The sequence below is a fragment of the Lachnellula hyalina genome, assembly GCF_007821495.1.
Source record: "Lachnellula hyalina strain CBS 185.66 chromosome Unknown contig00108, whole genome shotgun sequence".
NCBI lineage: Eukaryota > Fungi > Ascomycota > Leotiomycetes > Helotiales > Lachnaceae > Lachnellula > Lachnellula hyalina.
The window spans coordinates 23,436-45,669 of NW_022157222.1; the positions used below are offsets into that span (position 1 = coordinate 23,436).

The following is a 22,234-nucleotide window of genomic DNA, read 5'->3' on the forward strand; positions in this document are numbered from 1 at the left end:
CAGCATCTTTCCCTCCACAATATGCTTGTACAGGACTTATATGGATCCCACCAGCCGGAAACATCATCCTCTATCTAGTAGATACATAAAAGAAAATACATATTTTAAACAGCAAGCTTTCTAAAAATAATCGCATACTGCTTCGTGATGCAACCCAAGTCTAGTCGATCGAAACTCTTCTTTTCGCGACATATCGCTCGTGTTGATCTTGTCAATTTGATTAGCTCTGTACTTTATGTACTGCTTGCAGGCCTGAAAGTCATAATTGCCTCCACGACATCGAAATATAGGAACAGACTAGCCTAAACAAGCACTTCTTCTTTAACATCTACTCATCGAATCACCTTTTAAAGGACAGGAGGGAGTATTCAAGCAATCTACTGTATGATTATGTTATGTCACAACTTGAGACAATGATAACAATAATATAAAAGACATCATTCGAAAGAAAAGGATAGAAATAAAAATAACATTCATAACAAGGGTATGCAAAAGAAATGCTTGCAAGTACAAGAAGGGAATGGTATGCAATTCGTATCATATACTATTTTTATGCACTGTAAATCCCCAGGTACTGTACCCCTATATCTTACTATAAGCCCAAAATTCCCAAAAATATACTGACTGATATCCAACGTCAATGAATACCCGCTTTCGCAAGGTATTGTACGAGTAAAAGAACCGAGGCCCCCCATCCCCCCCAACCAAAACGCCATTGCTATGCACAGACAGAACCTCTGCCGTTTCTATATATAAACTTGACCTCAACCATTACTCAACCAAAGCGCCGGAACCCCTCAACGCCCAAAGTAGGCACTTCAACCCACCGCAACGATGGCACGCCTTCTGTTCGTCTTCTCTCCACAAAATTATTACACTCTCCTACTATAAGCGCCCATTCTGCCAGTGCTCGGCCGGCGTACTTTGCGCGCGCGGCTTTCTCGGCGCTTTTGGGCACGACGCCGTTGATTATATCCGCTTCGTTGACGGCGCTGGGATCTTTAGGCAAGATTTCATTGCTGATTCCTGGAACTCTCGCTCCTAGCCAAGCATGCGCAGGAGCTGGTAATCGAGGAGGGGAAAGACGTCGTTCAGCGCCTATGTTAAAAGTTGGTCCTCCGCGCATGTTGCCGTTTTGTGTTTGTCCTTGCTGGGGCTTGTCAAACTGCTGGCTCCATTCAAGGCTAAATTTGAAGCAGAATGCTCGGTGGGTGGATGTTGCGGGTGGAGTCTCGCTGTCTGAGCTGGAAGTCTGGGGGTGTAATTGTGGTCGGGTCCGGGCCATTGCTGTTTCGCGGCGGGCTTCTTCGAGGGTTTGAGTTTTCGTGGGGCTGCCTCTTCCATTTGTTGGTGATGAGGCGGCAGCGGGTTCGGGTAAAGACAGAGAGAGAGGTAGAGTTCTACCCATGAATGTCCAACGCTTTTTGTTTGGCCCTGTGGATGATACATAATCGGAAGTTAGCTTGGGATTCGCGGAATCTGCCGTCTCGAGTTTTGTGAGGCTGGTGGTCAATGAAGAATTTCGCTTGTAAGCGGTGGGTTGTGTGGTTCCAGGAGTGTTGTTAGAAGGCATGATCCCGTCGAAGCCTAGGAGGCTCGCAGCAGGGGATTGGTTATCATTGCGAATGATAAGAAGGCGTCGCCCGGGAGCGGGGTGGCATGGTGCTGTTGATGGAGGTAACATGCGTGCTTTCTCGGCAGTTAGTTTCAGGTGGAGGTAATGGGCCCAGGTGGACTTGATCCTGGTTGAGACTGTTTTATAGATTTGCCTGTATTTTGTTAGTAATTAAGTTGCAGGAAGATCAATTCATTGACGTACGTATCGAGATCAGTGGCTTCTCCATCATCCCGACAAAGTCGCCAACACAGCAGGCGCATGTAATATGCCCTGACCATCGGACACCAGTGATTGAAGAATCTATAAAAGGTATCTTCAGTCAAAAGCCACTCGAAGCACATGACCTCCTTTCGGTGCTCGTCGCTCGTAATTAAATTCCAAGCTCCGTACAGAAAGGCGAAGAGACGAATCTCAGACATGGTATTCTCACTCTCAAGTATTTTCTTGCATACATCCATCCAAAAGTACCAGTCAATAAAGTCAGACTCTAATCCATTTGCAAGATGGAACCGAACAAATATGTTCAAAGCCTCTTCCATAAAATCGCACAACACAAAGCAAGCGTTATGGTCAAAAAGGGAAGTTTTCCGAGCCGCTGCTCGCATCATACTGCCAAACGCCTCTGCAAATGTCGTCCTAGCAAGGTCATAATCGGAGGGTCGTTCGGATATAAAATCCCGCAAAAGCATGATCAATCGATTCTCAGCCATTAGCCTTGTAGAATTGTTTGACGGTAATGGGAGGGCCGCTGCGCTAGCATCCGCTCCAGCTAGAACATCGTCAAATGTAATTGGAAGCGGTTCGGCTGCCGGCTGTCGATGGATTGTAGCGTCCAATGCCGTCAAGATCTGCGCCTGTACTAATACAAAACCTTGAGAATGTTAGGATGGAATACTTGACGTGTAATGAAGAACATACCTGGAGCGCGAGCTTTGCCCACCAGAGAGAGATCTGAGGGCAAAAATTCCTCGGCCAGTATGTGATAATGTTTTGCAAATACGAAAAACAAATCACTATCTCTGCCACACCAACGAGCCGTCCAAGGACCATAGAACGGAATTTTTGACACCATTATCGCCAGTTCGGGAGTCTGACGTAAATGAGCAGCCATGGTTTTCGGTGATGTCCACCCCAAGCAATGGATATGGGACGGAAAAGCACCAATCACGTCATCCAGATCGACCTTATTGGGTCTCCTAGGCATCCCAAGCTCGTCTGCCACCCTTCGAAGCATATCGGCTTGCAATTTCCATACCCTAACCAATACTTCGGCCACTCCAGGCACAAAAAAGAAAGCATACGCAGCGGCTTTCCCACAAAATGTCACAAGACTTGCCGGGGCATGTCTAAGGGACATTTTATCAACCACAAAGCTCATTTGACCAAGTAGATTCTGGATGAACAAATTACGAACATTGTGATAGACTGATTCTGTAAGAAACTGAGTGACCGAAGAGTTCAGAGAAGCGGATGATTTCTTCTTCGACATAGTGGAAGGGTGTTCAGGAGACCGACTCGGAGACCGTTCTGATAGGGGAGCAAAAACTGACGGGGCTAACCTCCATTCTGGCCTAGTCATAATTGCATAACATGCATCTAGCAGTACTGGGCGATCTACACCACTGACTGTTTGGTTTTGCCTTCCATCTAGAACCTCCAGAAGCCCAGCCCACCACTTGTTCAAGATTATAATTCGCCTATCCAGATCTTCGGGGCGCAGGGTCTTGTTGGAAGGATGGGAGGCGTGATTTCGGAGAAAGGGTAAGAGTGATGACCTAACCACATTCGTCTTCAATGACCATGTTTTGGCTTGGAATTTTGCAAAATCATTTTCTATTGACCGAAAGGCTGACCATAATTCATCTCTCCGCTTAGGAGCATCCCCCAGACTTTGGAGTTTTTCGGCTGAAGGTGCTTTCGGAATAGGGGGAATTTTATCAGTTGATGTCCTAGGTGTTGACCGGGTGTCCATGGAGCTGCCCGGAAGGCTGCTCGTGGACGAGTTTGCGGAAGTAAAGGTTGTGAAATTCATGAGTACACTTTGCGGTCTCTGCTTCATTTTCATCAATGAGGAACCCATTTTCGCAAGTTTCGGGGTGGTGTCAGGGCTTTTATTAGAGGGGGCTTTGTCGAGCCTGGTGCCCAGTCCTAGAGACCGACGAGAGATTGGCCTGGGCCTCGCATTGCCCGATGTACTCGCCTCTTCCACAGCTTGTCCATCTTTATCTATTTCCTTCCCGGGTATCCGGTTTGGAGATGGGGACCTTGACGAGGCCATCCATGACTTCCGAGCGAATGTTGCAAAGGACGCCGAGACAGACTTGTCACGAAATGATTTCGAAATGGAAGGAACTGGAGGAGCATCGGCTGGTGTTGTGTTGTGCGGGTCCGGAGCACTCTGCCGCTCTGGTGATCCCCCCTTGACCTTTTGTATCCAGGATTTGGGCCGAGCGACCAAGGACTTTCTCCTGCCTACTCTCTCCAACTTTGGACGTTCCTCCTGTTGGTCCTTCGACAGTGGAAGGCCAGTCTTCTCTTCCTTCTTCTTCTTCTTCAATGCCCCATTTTCTCCAACAGATTCCGGAGGAATGTCCGCCGATACTATCCTTTGTAGTTCTTTCTCTGACTGGATCTGAGGTTCCAGCTCCGTTAAACAGCTAAAACTCGCAGACCGGAGGAGTATTTCATCAGGCCTTGTCTCCGGTCGTTGATACGGTTCGAATTTGATCAACTCGGGCAGATTTGGCGAGGAGTGCGATCGAGGAAATGTAGGATTGGAGTGGGAGACCGGAGACATGGTCATTGCCATACCGCGAGCGAGAGAACGAGGGTGGTCCACCTAGGCAGTCATTATAGATTCGAACAGCGCGTTTGGTCGGATCATTGAGATCAGTCAACCAGTCGATGGCGGGTGAGGATGAGAGTAGCGACGTCTGACCAGCAGAGCAATTTGGCGTTCCCTGGTGAGGCTGACGACGGGGTAAGAGCACGTTCCTGAATATGGACTGTATGGTGTGGAACTCAGTCGTGTGCAGGGTGGTTGTGGATGTGAAACAGCACCGAGCGGAACCCTGATTAACTCCGTACAAATATCACGGTGGAGAGAGGCGTGAATAACAAAATTGGCAGTAATTTTGGACAGGACGGGTAAATAGAGAAGTAGTGTATGGTATCAGGATTGCAAACGCTTGAAACGAGAGTAAATAGGTACGGACAATAGAAAGGATTATATTATGGAGTACGGTGTTATTGTGGGTGAGGAGAAAAGAGACAATACTGCTTCTCTTAGTTTCCCTGTACGGCGCCGTCGACACCGTCAAGTCGGGTTATCGGCCTCGCACATAAGGGAGGGACCAGCGCTAGTACTAGACAAGCTAGACCCCACATTGAGCGGCGTCTATTGCTAGTGGTTAGTAGGCAATTTACCTGGGTATTGACCCTTATGGGTCTATTTTTAAGTGCATCAAAAGCGGCACTTGAGTTGTTGATAATTATTAATAATCACGAAATATAGTATAGGGGAATTGCCTCATGCAGGTAAGAAGCTCGATCTGGCTACTGTAGGTATACGAAGTGTTACGGCATGCCTTCGTATCTCAGATCACGTACGGAGGTACAGTACAGTAGCAATCTGCTTGCCACCCCGCCCAGCGGCGTTCCTATTCATCTTGGAGGAACCTTCAGCTCGACGTGTATCTCGCAAATAGATCGTGGGTGATACGTCTACGGGGAAACGGCTCTCGTATAGAATTCCAATTGACTCGGAACGTTTCGTGGGACAGATTTAATATATTAAGCTTGTTTTGGTCCTCTACATAGACTACATCCTCTATCTCAAACCTGGGGCGACAACCACCGGGGTCATTCGGACTCATCCCACCTGTCTTGTAGAGATCTAGAGGCTCAAAACGGGTGATCTATAGATTGCCGTTAGTTAGCCACGAATATGCATTCTATTCTCTTCGAATATGCCTCATCGTAGTCATAGGTCATGTTTCTCATCTCAATCCTTTTAGTGATCAATTCATTCTGCAGCAGAACGCCATCTTGTCATTTCCCATCAATTTTGTCAATTCTCCCGAGTCATGTCTTTTCGTCTCTGCTCCAGCCTCCAAGCCAAGTCCTCCGACACGGCGCTGCATACTCTACAGAAGTTCTCGCGATACTCAAGGTACCGGTACTCCGTACCGTACGGTATGGTATTTTCGAGATACCTCCGAAAGTGTCAGGTGCTATATCCTGTCACTGTTTTACAACCCTCATGCGGACTTTGTTGTTCAGCGCTGCCACAAGACAGCATCCTTTGCAGCAAGAAAGGACTAATCCTAATAATAACAAAAGTACCCACGGAATGAAAAATAAACAAACGTGGAAGATTTTGCATGTAACTTGGCCTTGGCTTGACTGGGTAAGGTAAGACAATCGAGCCCCTGAGTTAATGACTCGGCATTAGTAACTATTCCGGTGCCGAATATGTTACGCCACGGCATCATAACGGTACTAAATATGAAAAAGTACGGAAAGTTTTGAGCTTATCCCTATATAATTCATCCCTATGTAATTGGTATTCAATACCACTTAAGATCCTGATCCAATATACACAATAAGAACGGGGTCACATATTTTGATATCACGTGGGTCACTATCTATGGATGAGATCCCCCCTGTATTTAAAACATGACTCCTGGCAACAATTGATTAATGAATACTCTACAGAGTAAAATGCCTATAAAATACACACCGCTGCTTTCATAGCTGGATTATCAACTCTTATCTCATAAGGTTCATCCAGCTGCTCCCACCATAGCCTTTTCTCGGAGCATCATAGCATGCCCAAAACAGCACTAGCAGCGGCCGCCTACGCCGAAGCAACTTGAGAGCTGAGCTTCCACAGCCTTGCCATCCATCATCGCTGTGGGTAACACTCAACAACACTGTTCAACCCCATCTTACCTGGTTTACTCTGCAACATTCAGGTACTCGTAAACCCAAAATATACGTCCCATCCCCTTCATCTCCTACCATGGATTCTCTTCCTACCGAGATCCTAGGGCTGGTCCTCCGGTTCAACGTAGACATGTGCCGGCACGACAAGAACCTGGTCCTCCCACTTCGACTCGTCTGCAAGGCATTCGATGCTGCCCTTAAACCATACATATTCAGGACTGTGCAGCTGGAGTTTTCGCGGTTCTTGAAGGATGCTACGCCGAATACAGACAGCCTGGCAAGGGTGGGGCACTTGTGCGGTGCAGTCTATATGGATATGATGGTGGTTAGAGACGAAGGTAAGCTTTCCTCTCCGTAGCTCGGATATCCCATCGAGGGGGCGTGTGGGCATCATCAATCCAAATGGCACGGTGTCAAGTCCAAGTTCTTTAACTAATGTCAGAGGCCTGACAATTCAACCTGATGCTAATACTGTCTGCAGAAGAAATCACTCGTCTCTCCGACATCTTTCGAGGACTGGTCTCTAAAGTGCCTGAAATGGTACCACTTCTCGAAGATTTACGAAGGCATTGCATGAGTGAGTCTACATTTGACGAGACGGATTTCCGAAGAGTATTGGAGGTAAGTCACAGTCTCCATCCACTTCAAGCCCCGCTAACAATTATGACAGAACGTCCTTGAACACATCCCAAATACAAGCCGATTAAAGATGAACCTACCCTTCCAAGTCGTCGGCGACCAGAGTTTGACAGCCACCCTTCTTCTGGCAACTACATTCGCATCCCTAGCAAAGCGTGACGAAGAACATCTATCCCTCGAAACCCTTGTCATAGACCACGTTAGCGATACCACGATCAACAATATCTGCAATAATCCTATAGATCTCAAGAACGCTATGAAAACGTTCAAGGAGTTAACGCATCTGGTTTTGTCATTTAAGAGACAAGAAAAGCGAAACTCGACCTTCAATAGGAACCTGTGGTTTTTGATTCGAAAAGCAGGTAAGCTTGGCAGCCTTTGCCTAGTTGGATGGAACGTGAAAAGGGACATCAAGACCCGGCGGCACCGACATAGAGGGGTTACCATGAACGACTGGAGGATGCGTTCACTGCCGTATCCACTAGAGACTTCCCTAAGCTTCAACCGCTTGCGATTTTTGGAACTCAAACGTATTGATATCGACCCTAGTCAGCTAGTGCAACTCATCCAAGATTGTTCGGGGACTCTCAAAGAACTATATCTCGTAGAGGTTTATATCAAGGTAAACGGTACGGCGGATGAGGACAATATTGCATTATGGATAGGTCTCCACGATTCTCCAACTCCAATGGGCGCTTGTTGGGTCGCTCAAGCTCTGCACAACATGAAGAGCTTGGAACTAGATGTACTGCGAGTCACAGGCCTCGGATACGATGATTTTGAGCCAGACGAAGACTCCTTACACCCCAGTTACGACCTCAGAGATCCTAGCGGTTCTGGCAAGTCATTCGACCAGCGATTCGTCGAGGCGGTCATGCGGGCTGACATTGATATTGCTACTAAAACTACTCAGTCGTCAAAGACCGTTTCTCCCGAACCATTACCTGAGCAAGACATAGTCCTGCCTACGGTCGTTTCAACCGCAGTCTCAACCGCAGGTCCCGCAGCACAAGAGTCAGAAGTGGCCATCCCAGACCCTGAATCTCTAGGGCAACGCAGCGACTACGATGCAGATACATTTCAACGCCACCACAACACCACATCACATTTCAAGCGCAGCATAGACGGCTACTTCACCAACCACAACGAATCAGCCCTCAAAGAACTACAGAATCTGATCAGTGTGGCAGATAGGGGCATGTCGCTCATCAGCCAGGAGATTGAGAGGTATAGAGTTGCGACAGTTGATCCGACGACTGGAGGCATAGTGACGGCTCCGACGCCGTGGCCTTGAATGGATTGATTTTAGGGGTTATAGGCATTCTAGGTCATACATAATTATGCTTTGCCACATTTGCATCTGCCAAAGATAGAGCGGGTGCTCATGAATATCATATTTGCCGTCTGCCTCTAAATTTCTATCTGCATTGCTGTCTGAAAGGTGTATTGTCTTGGGACGAGCTACAAGTCAGACTTTTGCCTTTAAAGTGCAAGGTCCAATATCAATAGCCGGCCAACGTGAGTTTTATGGGAACTTATGTCGCTGTCGTAGCAAGATATGGTGCATTTGAAGATGTATGATCTTTCATTCGCTCTTGCACATTGTTTTTCGAAATTCATGGCGCGCCTTCCTGTTAGATTCACTTTCAACTTGATTATTTCCATGCTAGGTAGTTGAGTAGTGGCCTAAATAGTCGCGACCTCTCATACACCTTCACACATCTACTACGGATTTTCTAAGAAGCTTGCTCCTTAACTTAACTCCTATGGTGTATTGCGGGGAGGGGGGAAACTAATACCTGTGCTTCTTCTGCTTCTACATCTCTGGTATTTTATACCTTCGCGGCTTAAGCTAGTTTCCTCGCAGACAAGTTACCTTAGTTTAGATACATTGGTGGGATTGCACAATAGACCGATTCACTTTTTACTGTGCGTCATTGGCTACCCCCAAGGTATGGACTTTTGTCTCCCCATGAATAATAATTTGCCGACTACTGACGATCATCGATCAGAAGAGCATTCTGCAACAACACTCTGATAATACCTAAGATACCCTGGGCAGCCACTTCTCGATAATCAATCCTTTTATTGTCCTTTCGAAATGCAGGAACACCAAGAGCAAATCAACACGTTTGCGGGCCAGCCCAGCGCTATGTCCTTTTCCGAGACTTCCCAGCCCAGCAACGATATCAGCACCCAAAAGGAGAGTACCTGTTGCACAGATCCTAGAGTGAGCATTGTCCAGCCCCGCTTGGATAAGTTCACGCTGTTTCCCCAGTTACCCAGCGAACTACGCCTGGCAATCTGGAAGTTTGCACTGCCGAACGGTGCGGTGAATGATGGGAAGCGCGTCTTCTGTCTCAATGCCAATCTCATCAACGACAACACACGGTTGAGCTTAGTATTCTACCTAAGAACAGTACCCCCGGGCGTGCTTTATCGATCTGCCGGACGCCGCATAGATGAATTATGCGCCGAGTACGAGGGTTGGAAAAAGGACATGCGGGACGTCAGCCTTCTAGGACTGTGCAAAGAATCTCGCGATGCATTCCTGCTTGCTTTCCCGCATACTCTGTCAGTGAGGCTCCAGGGGTCCTTGGGACTTATCCGCTACAACGAGCACACCACCCTACATGTGGAGAATTGGTATGCTACATCTTCGAGAAACGTGATTCGAGAAGCGGGGCAGAAGAATCTCCTGCTTCCCTCCATCAACATGATCCGCAAACTGGCACTGGTGTTCCGTTTTCCGTACGAGTGGGACCATCAAGAGATGCTGCGTTGTTTTGGGGGTCTGAGATATATCAGCATGCACTCTCCGGTATTCAGTTTTCTCCCTAGACTGAAGGACAACAGGCTTGATGGTACCGCAATGATTTGGTGTGACACTGATGTGTTCAAGCGGCTCGTGGAAGATCGTTTCGTGGCATCCCATCCCGGCGCCAATGTACCTGAAATCGAAACTTTCAACTAGAAGTGGTATATATATCTTTTGTGATTGCGAACCAAGGGGAAATGGTTGGAGCTGATAACATATACGGAGATTGTTACATGGCCTAGCATGGGACTTATTATTCTGTACAGTACATTCTTGGAATCTGAGATTCTCCGTATGCAACATGCAAACAATACTTTATGATAAATACATTCTTATAACAATCTACCATGTGCTAACCTGATTGTGAGTAAGACTAAAATTATCTACTTCCAATACTTCTGAACCCTTCTTAGGAAGGAATCAACCGACGTGGTTCTAATCCTTGGCTTCCAAACATGCGAAGAATACGAAAGAGGGGCAAACGGTACCGCGCATGATAGAAGACCAAAGCATAATCGGTGGTCCCCCTGAGTTTTCCTCACCCTCAAACCCCATGACCACCGATGATCAGATACCAGTTCCGTAAAGAACATCCAAAAGTCGTCGCACCTACTTCGCATATACTCCATACCTTGTAATTTCCAGCCTAAATAGGGAAAGCGCTTGCGGATCTTCAAGTTGAAAGAAAAAGGGGAAATAGAGGAATTTATCTACCGATCATCTATTTGACCTACTATATGTGCCTTACGCAAGGACACAATTAAAATAAGACGCCGAGAGAAGAAAATTGTATAGCTGGAAGGGCCACGTGAGCCAGTCTAATCTAGCTTAGCGCTTCACCAAGCTCTCCATAACGGCGGAATATTGAACCTCCATCCATCTTCTATATAAAAATCTTAAGATCTCTTGGTTTCCCCACCACTATTTCTCATAGCTCTTTAGACACGTGCGATAGCCCTTACAGAGCTTCTTACTACCTACGCAAGCTGAGCGTCGGGTAGCTGCACTACCAAATTAGGAATGGAATGCTTCTCACTCCGCTCTCTTTGCCAAGAACGTGACACATAAACGGTCACTTGAACCCTCGTTGTCGACCATTTGTTTCTCTTTCAACATACAACCTTGTACTATTCCCAATTAAGTCAGTTATAATACACGATACTCTTGAAGCGTGTTTTGTCTTAGTCATCGACTTCCAGACCAACCAGACAGCTAGATTCAGGAGGTGAATCATGTGACTTGCCCTTGGCGTGGCTCTAGGGCGCACAGCTGTATAGGTATATAGATAGGGATTATACCCTCTTTCACTCAGATCGGATCTCTAGACGTTATCATATCACTTGATCTACCGTCTACTTTACCCTGCTTATATATGTTCCGGTTCATTAGTGAATCTAAGAGATTCATGAATCTGACCATTTTATACGTGAATGCGCTAAGATTTATGAATGAACTAGTTTATACGTGAATCTTAATCGTTTAAAATAAGGATATTTTACTACTCTATATTATCGCCAGCAGTATTAGCTCTAGCTCTCTTACTCTTCCTTTGCCCTTTAACTAGACTAGTTGATCCACCCCTAATTTGCTCCTGATTTTCTACCATTGCAACTTCAGTCCTTAATCCTAAACTAGCCAAGTAGCCGCAGTTATGCTCTACATTTAAGTAGCAATAGACTATGCATTTAACTCCATTTTTGAAGCAATTGCAGCGCTTTAGTTTAGTGCAAACTCACGAGTAAATTGGATTCGTGAGTAAACTAGTTTAATTGTGAATGACACTAATATTCACGAGTGACCTAGGGTATACGTGAATTTGTACTAAGATTCATGAATGATCTAGGTCACTCGTGAATGCGCTAAGATTCACGAATGAACCGGAACATATAAAACTCACAGCTAGCTAGCTACATCATCAATCCGAGTTTAGCGAAGCTGACTTTCTGTCTTGGGAGAGATCTCAAACTTTGAGTTTTTCCAGCAGCGTCTCTTGATTCAAATATCGGCGACGCATCGAAGTCAAGCCTTTCTCGGTGCCACAAGAAATTACAAGTTATCCGGCAATCTACAAATTACGATTCGCATCTTCGCTGTTAGATCTTGCAACGTAGGTCTCGACAAAGCATTCTTATTTACATCCACTGATAGTATTAAGCAACAGCTTCGACCTCGAGTTGTTACCTCCTTTCTAGGCGTCAAAACACTATGCCTTTGGATCTCTCCTTCAGCAAGAACGTCGGTCCTAGTGCCACAATCCAGCCTTCCCAGCCTGTTCGTTTCGACCAGTTTGTCCTTTTTCAAAAACTACCTAAAGAGCTGCGGTTGGAAATATGGAGACTTGCCCTTCCTTGCGGCCCGACTGAAGATGGAGTACGCGTACTTTGCGTCGAAGCTGTTCCGCAGTGTCTTGTAGCAGGTACTCCCGCCAGTTGCAAATTTCGTTTCGTGACAGCCCAGCAGAGGCTTGCGAGAAAGGACATGGGCTGTTACCCACCGAAATCTCTCAACCCAGATGAGGCACTCGCGAAGATAAAGACGGAAATCGAAGCAGATGAAGCAGATTTAAGGGACGTACGTCTTCTGAAGGCCTGCTATGAATCTCGGGGATTATTTATGGAAGCATTTCCCTATTCCATTCTCGTCGATGCCACAGAATACGGCCAAATTCGCTTCAACAATCAGACTATATTGAATATCACAAATATCTTGAGTGAGGACGTTAACGACTGGATTCTCAAAGCGAAGGACATTGGATATGAGCTGCCTAGCTTCAAGGGGGTTCAATGTTTAGCCATTGATGATAAGACATTCAAGCGCGATCAGTCGGCCTTGGGTCTTACTTTGTTTGGAGGCCTTGAGTGTCTGAAGGTGTCCATAATCCCATTTACCCGCCTGGACAAGTACTGTGATATTTGTTGTTGTGGTGGGTGGAGTGTCGTGCAAGCAACACATGTGGGTTCTGCAAAGCGGAATCAGAGTCGAATTGAGGAATTGTTGGCAGCTTTCGCTTCAGATATCAGCCTCGATTTCAAACTTCCCAAAGTCGAATTCAGCCAACACTAGAAATGGCGCTGAGGCTAGGATTTCTAGCTGCTAGTTTCTGGTTGAATCTGACGCTAGCATGAATGGATGGGAGAGTTCTGTGTATAGGATACCTAAGCAATGCATTATAGTTAGCCCCTCAAGCTTCTACTCACGGGAAGAGATGTTTTTCAGAAAACCAATACAATGTCTAGTACTAATAGTGAGATAAACCAACTATTTAGCTAAACACCAGTGCAAGATGCTCCCTATCTCAGCATCAATTCTTCACGTTCTACTCGGACACTTTCAGACGTCCCGGCATGTGCACGCGCGTACAACACAGTAAACACTTCTAATTACCCACTATTGTTCTAAGTGACAAGATCTCTGCTTGAAGCCAATGCTCTGGAGGATTGTGTCATCAAATACTACAACATACAATACCTAGAGAATAATACACCAATATAATACCGCATTGCATATTGTATGGCTCTAGTCCAGCTCCATCTTATATTGGGGCCATATAATATAGGGGTCGCTATACTGACCTAATATACTACGCATGTCGTCATATTAGCCATATATGAGTGTATTGCGGGGTCATTTTTAGGGGGCAATTAGAGGGCTAGACATTGGGATTTTCAGGGGAAAGCCTCCCTTTTTAGCCTTTCTAAGTGGGTCTGCGCGGGTCTGCGCAGGTTACGGAGTATAGCTTGGTTTTATGCTATGTTATAATAATTTATGCTATATAATAATGAACTATGCTTAATTATATAACATTTATACGTATATTAGTATATTGGTTATATATTGGTTAGTAATATAATATCACCTGTTGGTATCACAGGATACCGCGGTAAATCACTTCGTACTAGCTAGTAAAAGGTGTGCGAGGGTGGTTATAATCGGTTGTTGTTCTTGATGTCTATCTAGAAGTGGAAGTAAAAGAAGCGCAGAGGTGATGACCTCTTCGCTGACTAAGCTACGCTAAGACACTTGACTAGGGATACAGCCCTTATCCCAACATCACCCTCTATATATTAGTGCTATACAGTCTGCTGGCGCCTCCTATATTGTGGTCCGTATCGAGCTTCCGGATATGACCAATATATATTGTTTTATATTATTCTCTACACTGTATGGGAGACAGGGATATTCAAGACATTATTTCAACATCCAAGTAAGGAATGAGCAAAGTCCTCTGATAACTCTTGCACTATATCGGCTACCTGCATTTACATGGATATTGAGAGCATGACCACCCACTCCGGGATGAAACTCATATTGGAGGCCTTGATCCGAGCAGTATACGTCACGTGTAATCGCTACTCATCCTGGATTGGTCACCTCCACACACACTCTTCTCAGCCTCGAGACACTTGCGACTTTTACTGCTACCAATGACTGAGCAATAGTTGCTTGCCTACTAAACGGGGTCGGGCCGAGGCAGCCCTCTCAATATGAAGATGAAACTGGATTTTGGAACACTTTTGCAATTCCAGTTTCTTGCCTGGATGAGCCTTCCCTAGGAGGAAACCTTTAGATCCCAGATTTGGCAAACTATCGAAAAGGATTCATTAGATGCGAGCTTAAATATTGCCAACAACGCGAAAATGTGTTCGCTTGAACCCTTCCTGCCTTGCAGTATCTTGAGCTGAAACATTTGGAGGGGAAGAAAAGCATGATTTGCAGCCTTGGAGAAATCAGAGCTCAGCACAAATATAATCTTCGCCTCCCCTCGACAAACACAGCAGAGGCTTTCTTGAATCGGACATGAATCTATATTCCTTCTCGCGCTCGACGCACGTAGCGCTACTTCGAGCAACTTGACCCGGGTGCTTTTTGAGGCAGTAAAAGCCACTGGAGAATATGGTAGAGTGGCTTGACTTCGGGGTCTTGAACAAGGCTGAGAGGAGAATCCGAGAGACAGATGGGGAAGGCATCCATAAAGATCACGGAGAACGTGCCGTCAAGATCGATGTAGCCCCGCCAATATGACCCAGGGAGAGAACAGAGCTACTGAAGCGCATGATTCCGAATCCTCCTTGAGATGTGGAAGAGAGCAACCAGTAATATAGCAGATACTAGGAACCGTGGAGGCAGTGTGTGCCGATGACTGAAGGCTGAGAAGTTCTCGAGCATACAGCCGCAGCAGGTAGCACGCAACTCTTCAGCGATGTGCTGTGCAACTGACATGCATGATTTCCAAGAGTAGGCGGGCTCTGGTTGATATATAGAAAGGCTGTATTGTCCGGTGCGTTGCAGTTGTAGCATTCGAGGTGCTTCAAGCTTGTACTTCTCGTTTAGACCAGAAGCATTGTCCCCGGCAATTTGGCGCCAACGCGATCCCTCCCTTGTCACCCCGCATCAGCTGCAGGAGAAACAAAAGCATGAACCCGCAGAATCGAAGCCTTCTTTCACCCCTTGACGCCCTTGTCATACCTGTGGGTAGGGGCAACAATGTTATTTCCAACGATGCTCCCGCTGTCAGGTATGTTGCCGCCTCGATATTTGATGTGATTTATGAGGAGAGAGTGAGCTGTTATCCCTCAGAGCATTTTATTAGAAACGCAAGCCACGGGCAGCCATAAATAGGCGTAGTACGCGGCAAGTATTGCGCTACCGAGTGGTGACCACCCCCCTAGCTGCCCCAATTCGATCCACTTTCATCTTAAAACCCACTCCATTTCCATTTCAGGCCTACTGGCCTTCCAACCCCTCGTCAAAGCGCGTACTTCGTTGTAGCAGGAAGAGGGATGCGTCCTCATATGGACGATCGGGGTCCTCCTTTCGCCATTTTTATTCAAGCGCCATCCTATAATCTACCTTGTTGCTCTTTAAATTAGATTGTGATTGCCTATCGTCGAGATGGCCTGGGGCTAAATATCAAGCAGAAGCCTCCCTCCTTTCTCAAACTCAAGAATATCAACTCCAAGCTTTGTCTCTGCACCTTCCTCACCTATAAATGATTTCTGGCCTTTTGAATCATTGCAGGGGCAGTTCGGACGAGGGCGAGGACTAGGACAGCAGAAGGAGGAAGGGTTTCGACGATACAGTTATCAGGACATCAAAACTCGCAACGCCCGCGCCTCACTCTCGTCAGCGCGTAAGCACAAGTCAAGCGCATCGTATCCTATTTATTCTCCAACTTCCCATTCTCAGAACCTGGGCTTTTCGTCTACCCTTCCATTCCTCCCTTGGGGAGTTGTTACGGACATGGCATCTCCTCGAACGTTGACACGCCCTGGCTCTGCTGGGAGTAGCAGCACCACCTCGCGATCCAGCTTCGAATCCAGACATAAGAGCCCGTTGAGTGTCAGCTCTTCGGCTGATTATAACTCGAGTCGGACTAGTCAGGATTCTTCCTTTTCGAATGATGCGCCTGTGCACTCGTCAACTAATAAGTGGACGAGTGCCAGACGTAGTTATACGGAGCCTATTGTAAAAGTATCTTCCCATTCACAGCACAGCGATGGTGGAAAGGGCCGACGAAAGACGCTGATGACCCCGCAACGACTGTCTAAAAGGCCACAAAGTCCTACAGGCCCATCAATTGGAACGAAATATACACCAAAGGCGCCTGGAGAGGGGTTCGGAAATCTACCAGAGGAGATTCTGCTAGTTGTGCTTGCCGAATTAAAGAAAGTGCATCTAGATGCCGGGAGTCTAAGTTGCTCGACTTGTTGGATGCGAGATTTGGCTTCTTTGAGTTTGAGTTGCAAAAAGTGGTGGGGTGCTGCTAGGACTACCCTTTACGAGGATGTACAGCTCATTGGCAATGATTCGATTTTGCACACGAAGAAGAAGCTCAAAATGAAGTATGGTACGAGACTGAAACTTCTACGAAGAACGCTACGAGCGAGGCCCGATCTCGCCGAATACGTAAAGATATTGAAAGTTCCTGCTATGCCTGATGCGGCAAAGAACAAAAAGGATCAAGATGAATACCTGGATCAGGTTGCTTCGGTCATAATGGCGTGCCCGAATTTAGAACGACTTCCTGGCTTCCATCCTGCCTATACTCATGAATTCCCGAGATTTGTGCATGCACTTTCTACAAGGAAGAAGTTGCAGGAGCGGGTATGGATCATTTCTGAAAGCCCATTTCAACGGCAGCACCGATACAAAGCTTCGGACGATTCAGATTATCTCACTCCTGTTATTGCACCAAATTCTCTTCTGCCCGAGCAGAGTATAGACTTTCTGATGTTTCATTCGAACTGGTCTCATCTCAAGACCCTCGTGCTACACTGCAACCAGGGTGGCATAGTCGACTCTCCTCTTCTCATCGACACTTTGAAGCAACTACCTGCGTTGGAGAATTTGCATGTTTCTTCTTTCTCGGAGTCATCTTTCAATGATACCACTTTGTTATCGCTACCACCTCTCAGATCCCTCCGACTTGACAACCTCGCAGGCGTAACCGACAATGGCTTGTCATCCTTCGCATCAGCCGGAAAGTCCAATGGTCTGAAAACGTTTTCGCTCAACTCACTACCACTTCTGTCTTTGCCAGTTCTCGCGCGACTTTTCTCCCACTTGAAGTCTCTTACACACTTTACGGTTTCCCAGGTACCGTCGCCCTCTTTGCCGACAGGCGTTGATATTTTTCTCCACCCCTATCTGGCATCGTCGACTCTTCAATATCTCCACTGGGAGTTCACCAACCCGGGGGATACTACAGCCAACGAGATTCTCTCCAAAGCCATATCATTTTCTGGCTTCCCAGCCCTGAGGACTCTCCGCGCACCAACCGACTCTGACGGCTCTCTACAGAAGCTCTGCAAACCACGAGACCGCATCGAGCTGTCTGGAGATCGGTACCGAAATGGAGGCTGCGAAAGCATGCCATCCATGCCATTTGCTGCGCCAACACGGCCATTCTCTGCTGGAAATGGCCAATCTGGGCCCCGGGATCCAACCTCCCAGCCGTCGCTTACGCGCTCAGCCTTCTCGATGAGGTTGGAGAATAAATCACAGTGTTCTGCAGAAAGTAACGTACAAGTTACGGGGATGAGCCTTTCTATTGCTCGCATGACAGCTCAGCGCCGCATTGACACTGCTGTCTCCGCACCACAATATCATATCATAATTTGGGACCCAGAAGGACAATTCTTAGAGCGTTTCGCAGTGGGTGGATTTATCGGAGACCTAGGCAGTAAGATCAATTACAGCTTGAGACCGGACGTAGATGGTATGGATGAAGCTATTTGCAGGATCGAAGGTGCGGGAGGATTGCTTCAGGGAGGTGATGAAACGAACTTGAAGGATAATTGTACGGGGAGTTGGAACATGGAAGCTGGGGAGAGGAGTAAAGGCAAAGGGAAGGATAGATGGTGGCATACTGAGAGGGGCAGGTGGAGGGAGATGCCGTTGGAGAAACTGTTTTAGGATATGGATATACCCATTTACTGTTTTGGTATGTAATGTAATGTATATTTGCAATGTATCAAGTGTTCTCGAGCTACTATATCCTTGCAGGTCTTTTCTTCACCCTACCTATAGTTAGGATATTTTCTGAAGGGATTTCGAGAACCTTTCAGACCCAGCCCAACGAACAATGGACTGCCAATGACCATTCTAACCACGTGATCTACCCCTTTACCGCCTCGCTTCCGCCCCCTCATGTGCATTCACCACGGCCTTGTAAAATCCCACCAACCTTCTTTTCTACAAGCACTACCTTGCATTCAATTTACCTTTTGCTTTTCTATATTAGAATTTATTCTATCGCTCCCTCTTCCTATCCCTACACCTTCCACATCCAAGTGTTGTCTGGCTCTTTGATCTTTGATCCCCAAAACACCGACTGCGAGCACAAGCACAAGCACGACAAGAAAAGCAAAGTAGAGAGTTTGTACAGTACCTCTTGGTAATTCAACCACTCTTCAAGCCCCCAAGACATCAATAAAGAGCTAACATCTCAAAGACCATCCATCGTTCTCGATCTACCAACGCTTTCGTTCCCCAACGCACATACAAACGCCCAAAGCAATTCAATTTCCCGAAAAGGATATCATCTACCGCGCCAACCCAACACAACCCAATCGTTAAAATGCACTTCTTCCACCACATCATCCTCTTAACCTTCAGCCTCCTCACCCTAACCTCAGCCTGGATCGGGATAGGAAGCCACAAACAAAACACCATCACCTCTAACACAAACACAAACGCCAACACAGCCCTCGCCGCCATCACCGCCCTCCACTCCGAGCACAAAGCACGCATGGCCTCGCACGCCAAAACCATGCTCCCGCTTACCACAGGCCTTAACAAGCTCTTGGCGTCCCTGCACACGTACGCAGACACAAATACAAACACAGATAAGATTACAAACAACAAGCAAAACAACAACGTAGAGCTCCATCTCAGCACGCTTCTCAAATTCGTCATGAGCGAAGTGGCACAGGAGGATTACGATCTCGATATCCACAGAGCGGTGCTGCTGCAGCGTGGCGGGTCATTGGAAGAGAGACTGAGGGAAAGCAGGAGGAATATGAAGGTTTTGGAGGTGGCGAGATGGATGTTGGGGCGCATGGAGAAGGAGACGGAGGAGTTGAGAGTTTGGAATGAGGGGTTTAGAAAGAGGGTTGAGGGGGTTAAGGGGGCTTTTGAGGAGGGGAGGGGGGAGAGGAAGGGAAGGGTTGTTAGGGCTTGAGTGTCTTGTTTCTGTCTTGTTTCTCGGAGCCACAGCACAGCACAGGGGCATGGGATGTTGGATTTGACTCACGCCAGACTTGCTTCGATTATCCTTTCTTTCACGGCGAGCACATTCAGCCATCATCGATAATTCACTCCACTTCCGCCCTAGCTCTCAAGCCCAGCAGCCAGCAACAACCGACCTCATCCATTCACCAGAAAACGTATCTCACGTCTCACAAACTTTACCTGTCTTCTACGCACACACATGCGCAACCAGCTTGGTCTTATGTTCCTATATCATTTCTTTTATATCAGCAGCTGGAGTTGGTTGGGAGTTTGTTTACTAATAGGTTATTCATGACAATTATGGATATAGGGGATGAGAAGAGAATACGAGACACAAGGCATAGATAGATGGACGACATGTACAATTTGAAGATGAGAGATGGATGGGCGGACACAATAAGATATTATAGGATGGATATGATGGTATGCGGAACGAATTGAATTGATGGAATACCTCACATGCTTAAACCAGTTTATCCGTCGTGAGATCGCTTTTGAATTTGAGATGGATGTTGTCAGCTTAATTGCTAGGCAAACTTGCACTCCTCTGGGAAGGTTTGAGTAGATAAGCTTCGCCACGTGGTTCCCTTGTAATTCCGAAGTCTGGCAGTCACAGTGTTATCTGGCCATCCCTACCGTACACAAAAACAAATAAAGCCAGTCTAAAGTTCCGAACGCCAGCCTTTCCCCGGACCCTATAGATTCCATGACCTTGAACGCCTCGCTGAAATACCAATTTTATACAAGGAGAATAATCACTCCTCCAGCTCGCCCTCCTCACTCTCTTCAGTCGTAGCAACAGGCTCTTTTGGAGCATCAGCTTCTACAACGGGCCCCGATGCATCCAAATTTGCTGCTTCGTTCGTTTCCGAAGCCACTAATGTCTTTGCGGACTCCTCTGAGTTGTCTGAAGTATTCTGCGATCTTAGCGTCTTTGCAGACTCCTCCGAGCTGTCTGAAATCTTCTTGGATCTCTTGGAAGGGGGTTCCTCCCTATCTCCATCCCCTGGGCTCTTACGCTTCGGACTTGGTTTTGGGGCTTCGCCAAGAGGACCAGCTGCTGAAATAGCCGAGCCTCCAGTGGACAAGTGCGTGGCCGGATCATTCGCCGCTTCTTTGAGCGCAGTATCCGATGAACCATTCACCGAAGTCTCGGCGTTTAGTCTAGGTGAAAGTAGTTTGTCGTTGGGAGCTACAGCTCCATTACCGTTGACAGCCGGTGCTGTGCTTGCTTGGCTCTGTTGACTGTGGCCATTCTGCATTGGCTGTGATTGCCCTGGGCTTGGAGTATCCTCGTTGCTTCCAGCATCGGCCCTCAAAGATGCCCTTCTGCGACTTCTGTGGAGATCTTCCTCACTGACAAAAGTAAATGGAGATTGCTCATACGGATTCTCAGATCTCTGTAGAGGATTCTCAGTCCAGAATTCGAACATGATTCCTGTCGCTGTTGTGATCTTGTCTGGTCGCCCACCAACTCGCTCCCACCATGGGTTTCCATTCTCATCATCCGGTATTGTCTCCCCAGTAAACCCCGCTGCGAAGTATACAGCAGCAATAGCACAATCTCTGGAGGGTACTTGCAGATACAACGTCGTAAGACATCCATCATTGAGGAATGCCCATGCCGCATTCCGTAATTTTCTATTCTCTTCGATGTGAAGCTTGTTTAGTATTTCGTAGAGTATGTTGTGAGGTGATTTCAAAACGACATCAAATGTGAGGAACTCCAACATCTGCTCCTCAAAGAGTAGAATATTGTCTCGCCATCGCCAGTATTCTTTCGACTGCTCATCGATAACTAGATTCGAGTTCTTCTGTGCGACTTTTGCGCATGCAATAACCACCTCTTTTGTCTTCCGGCAATTTTCTTCGGTTTTCGTAGCTAGGAATAGGGCAGTCCCTGCAATAGTCTGTTCCATTGATTCATAATTAGCCTGAGGATCCTTGACCATAAGATTTGCATGCGATTTAGAGCGAGGAAGCTTCGACGGAGGGCCAGCTAATGTAGAGGGGGTCTGCGTCTGGGAAGAACGTACATAATGGTGAATGCCGCCGACTTTGGACTGGTCCATGCTGGCACGCATATAAAAACGCTGGAAGAAAATGCTGGCCGTGGCAATTGTCAGCTGCGGAAGCTTGAGTAATATGCCCGCCTGAAGTATGAAATTCGCGCCCTTTGCCCTCAAGCAGCGCTCATCCTTGGGTGGGATGCCATGGGCGATGGACGGTGAGCTTGAAATTTCGGCTTCTGTGAAGATCCATTGGCTCGAATCCTCCGACGCCATCTTCACTGTAGGAGAGGATTCCGCCTGGGGGTGGGGTTCTCGAGGAGGAGAGTTTCTCGATAGTTGTGGTGGTGATGGTACTGCTGGTGGAATGTTTGTTATGGTTGAGAAGGCGGAATGGGATCGTCGAGCATTTGAGGGCGCATCTGAGGCGAAATCGATGCGCGGAGGTCGGTATCTCTCAACAGTTGTCAT

The 22,234-nt window shown here is 47.0% G+C and overlaps 4 protein-coding genes across 4 annotated transcripts; 2 read left to right on the top strand and 2 right to left on the bottom strand.

Annotated features, from left to right (window-relative positions):
* Positions 1 to 775: 775 nt before the first annotated feature.
* LHYA1_G007350 (UPF0592 membrane protein) lies at positions 776 to 4,415 on the bottom strand (the record flags this gene model as incomplete). The annotated part of the gene is made up of 3 exons (XM_031152279.1): positions 776 to 1,769; positions 1,820 to 2,489; positions 2,537 to 4,415. The coding sequence occupies 3 exons, from the start codon at positions 4,413 to 4,415 to the stop codon at positions 776 to 778; spliced, it is 3,543 nt and encodes a 1,180-aa protein (XP_031003837.1).
* Positions 4,416 to 6,641: 2,226 nt separating this feature from the next.
* LHYA1_G007351 (uncharacterized protein) lies at positions 6,642 to 8,498 on the top strand (the record flags this gene model as incomplete). Its single annotated transcript, XM_031152280.1, has 3 exons — positions 6,642 to 6,903; positions 7,047 to 7,186; positions 7,236 to 8,498. The coding sequence occupies 3 exons, from the start codon at positions 6,642 to 6,644 to the stop codon at positions 8,496 to 8,498; spliced, it is 1,665 nt and encodes a 554-aa protein (XP_031003836.1).
* A 7,764-nt stretch (positions 8,499 to 16,262) lies between these two features.
* On the top strand, positions 16,263 to 18,437 carry LHYA1_G007352 (uncharacterized protein; the record flags this gene model as incomplete). The annotated part of the gene is made up of 1 exon (XM_031152281.1): positions 16,263 to 18,437. One exon carries the CDS (start codon positions 16,263 to 16,265, stop codon positions 18,435 to 18,437), a length of 2,175 nt encoding a protein of 724 aa, XP_031003839.1.
* A 2,072-nt stretch (positions 18,438 to 20,509) lies between these two features.
* pch1 (Cyclin) lies at positions 20,510 to 22,234 on the bottom strand (the record flags this gene model as incomplete). The annotated part of the gene is made up of 1 exon (XM_031152282.1): positions 20,510 to 22,234. The coding sequence occupies one exon, from the start codon at positions 22,232 to 22,234 to the stop codon at positions 20,510 to 20,512; it is 1,725 nt and encodes a 574-aa protein (XP_031003838.1).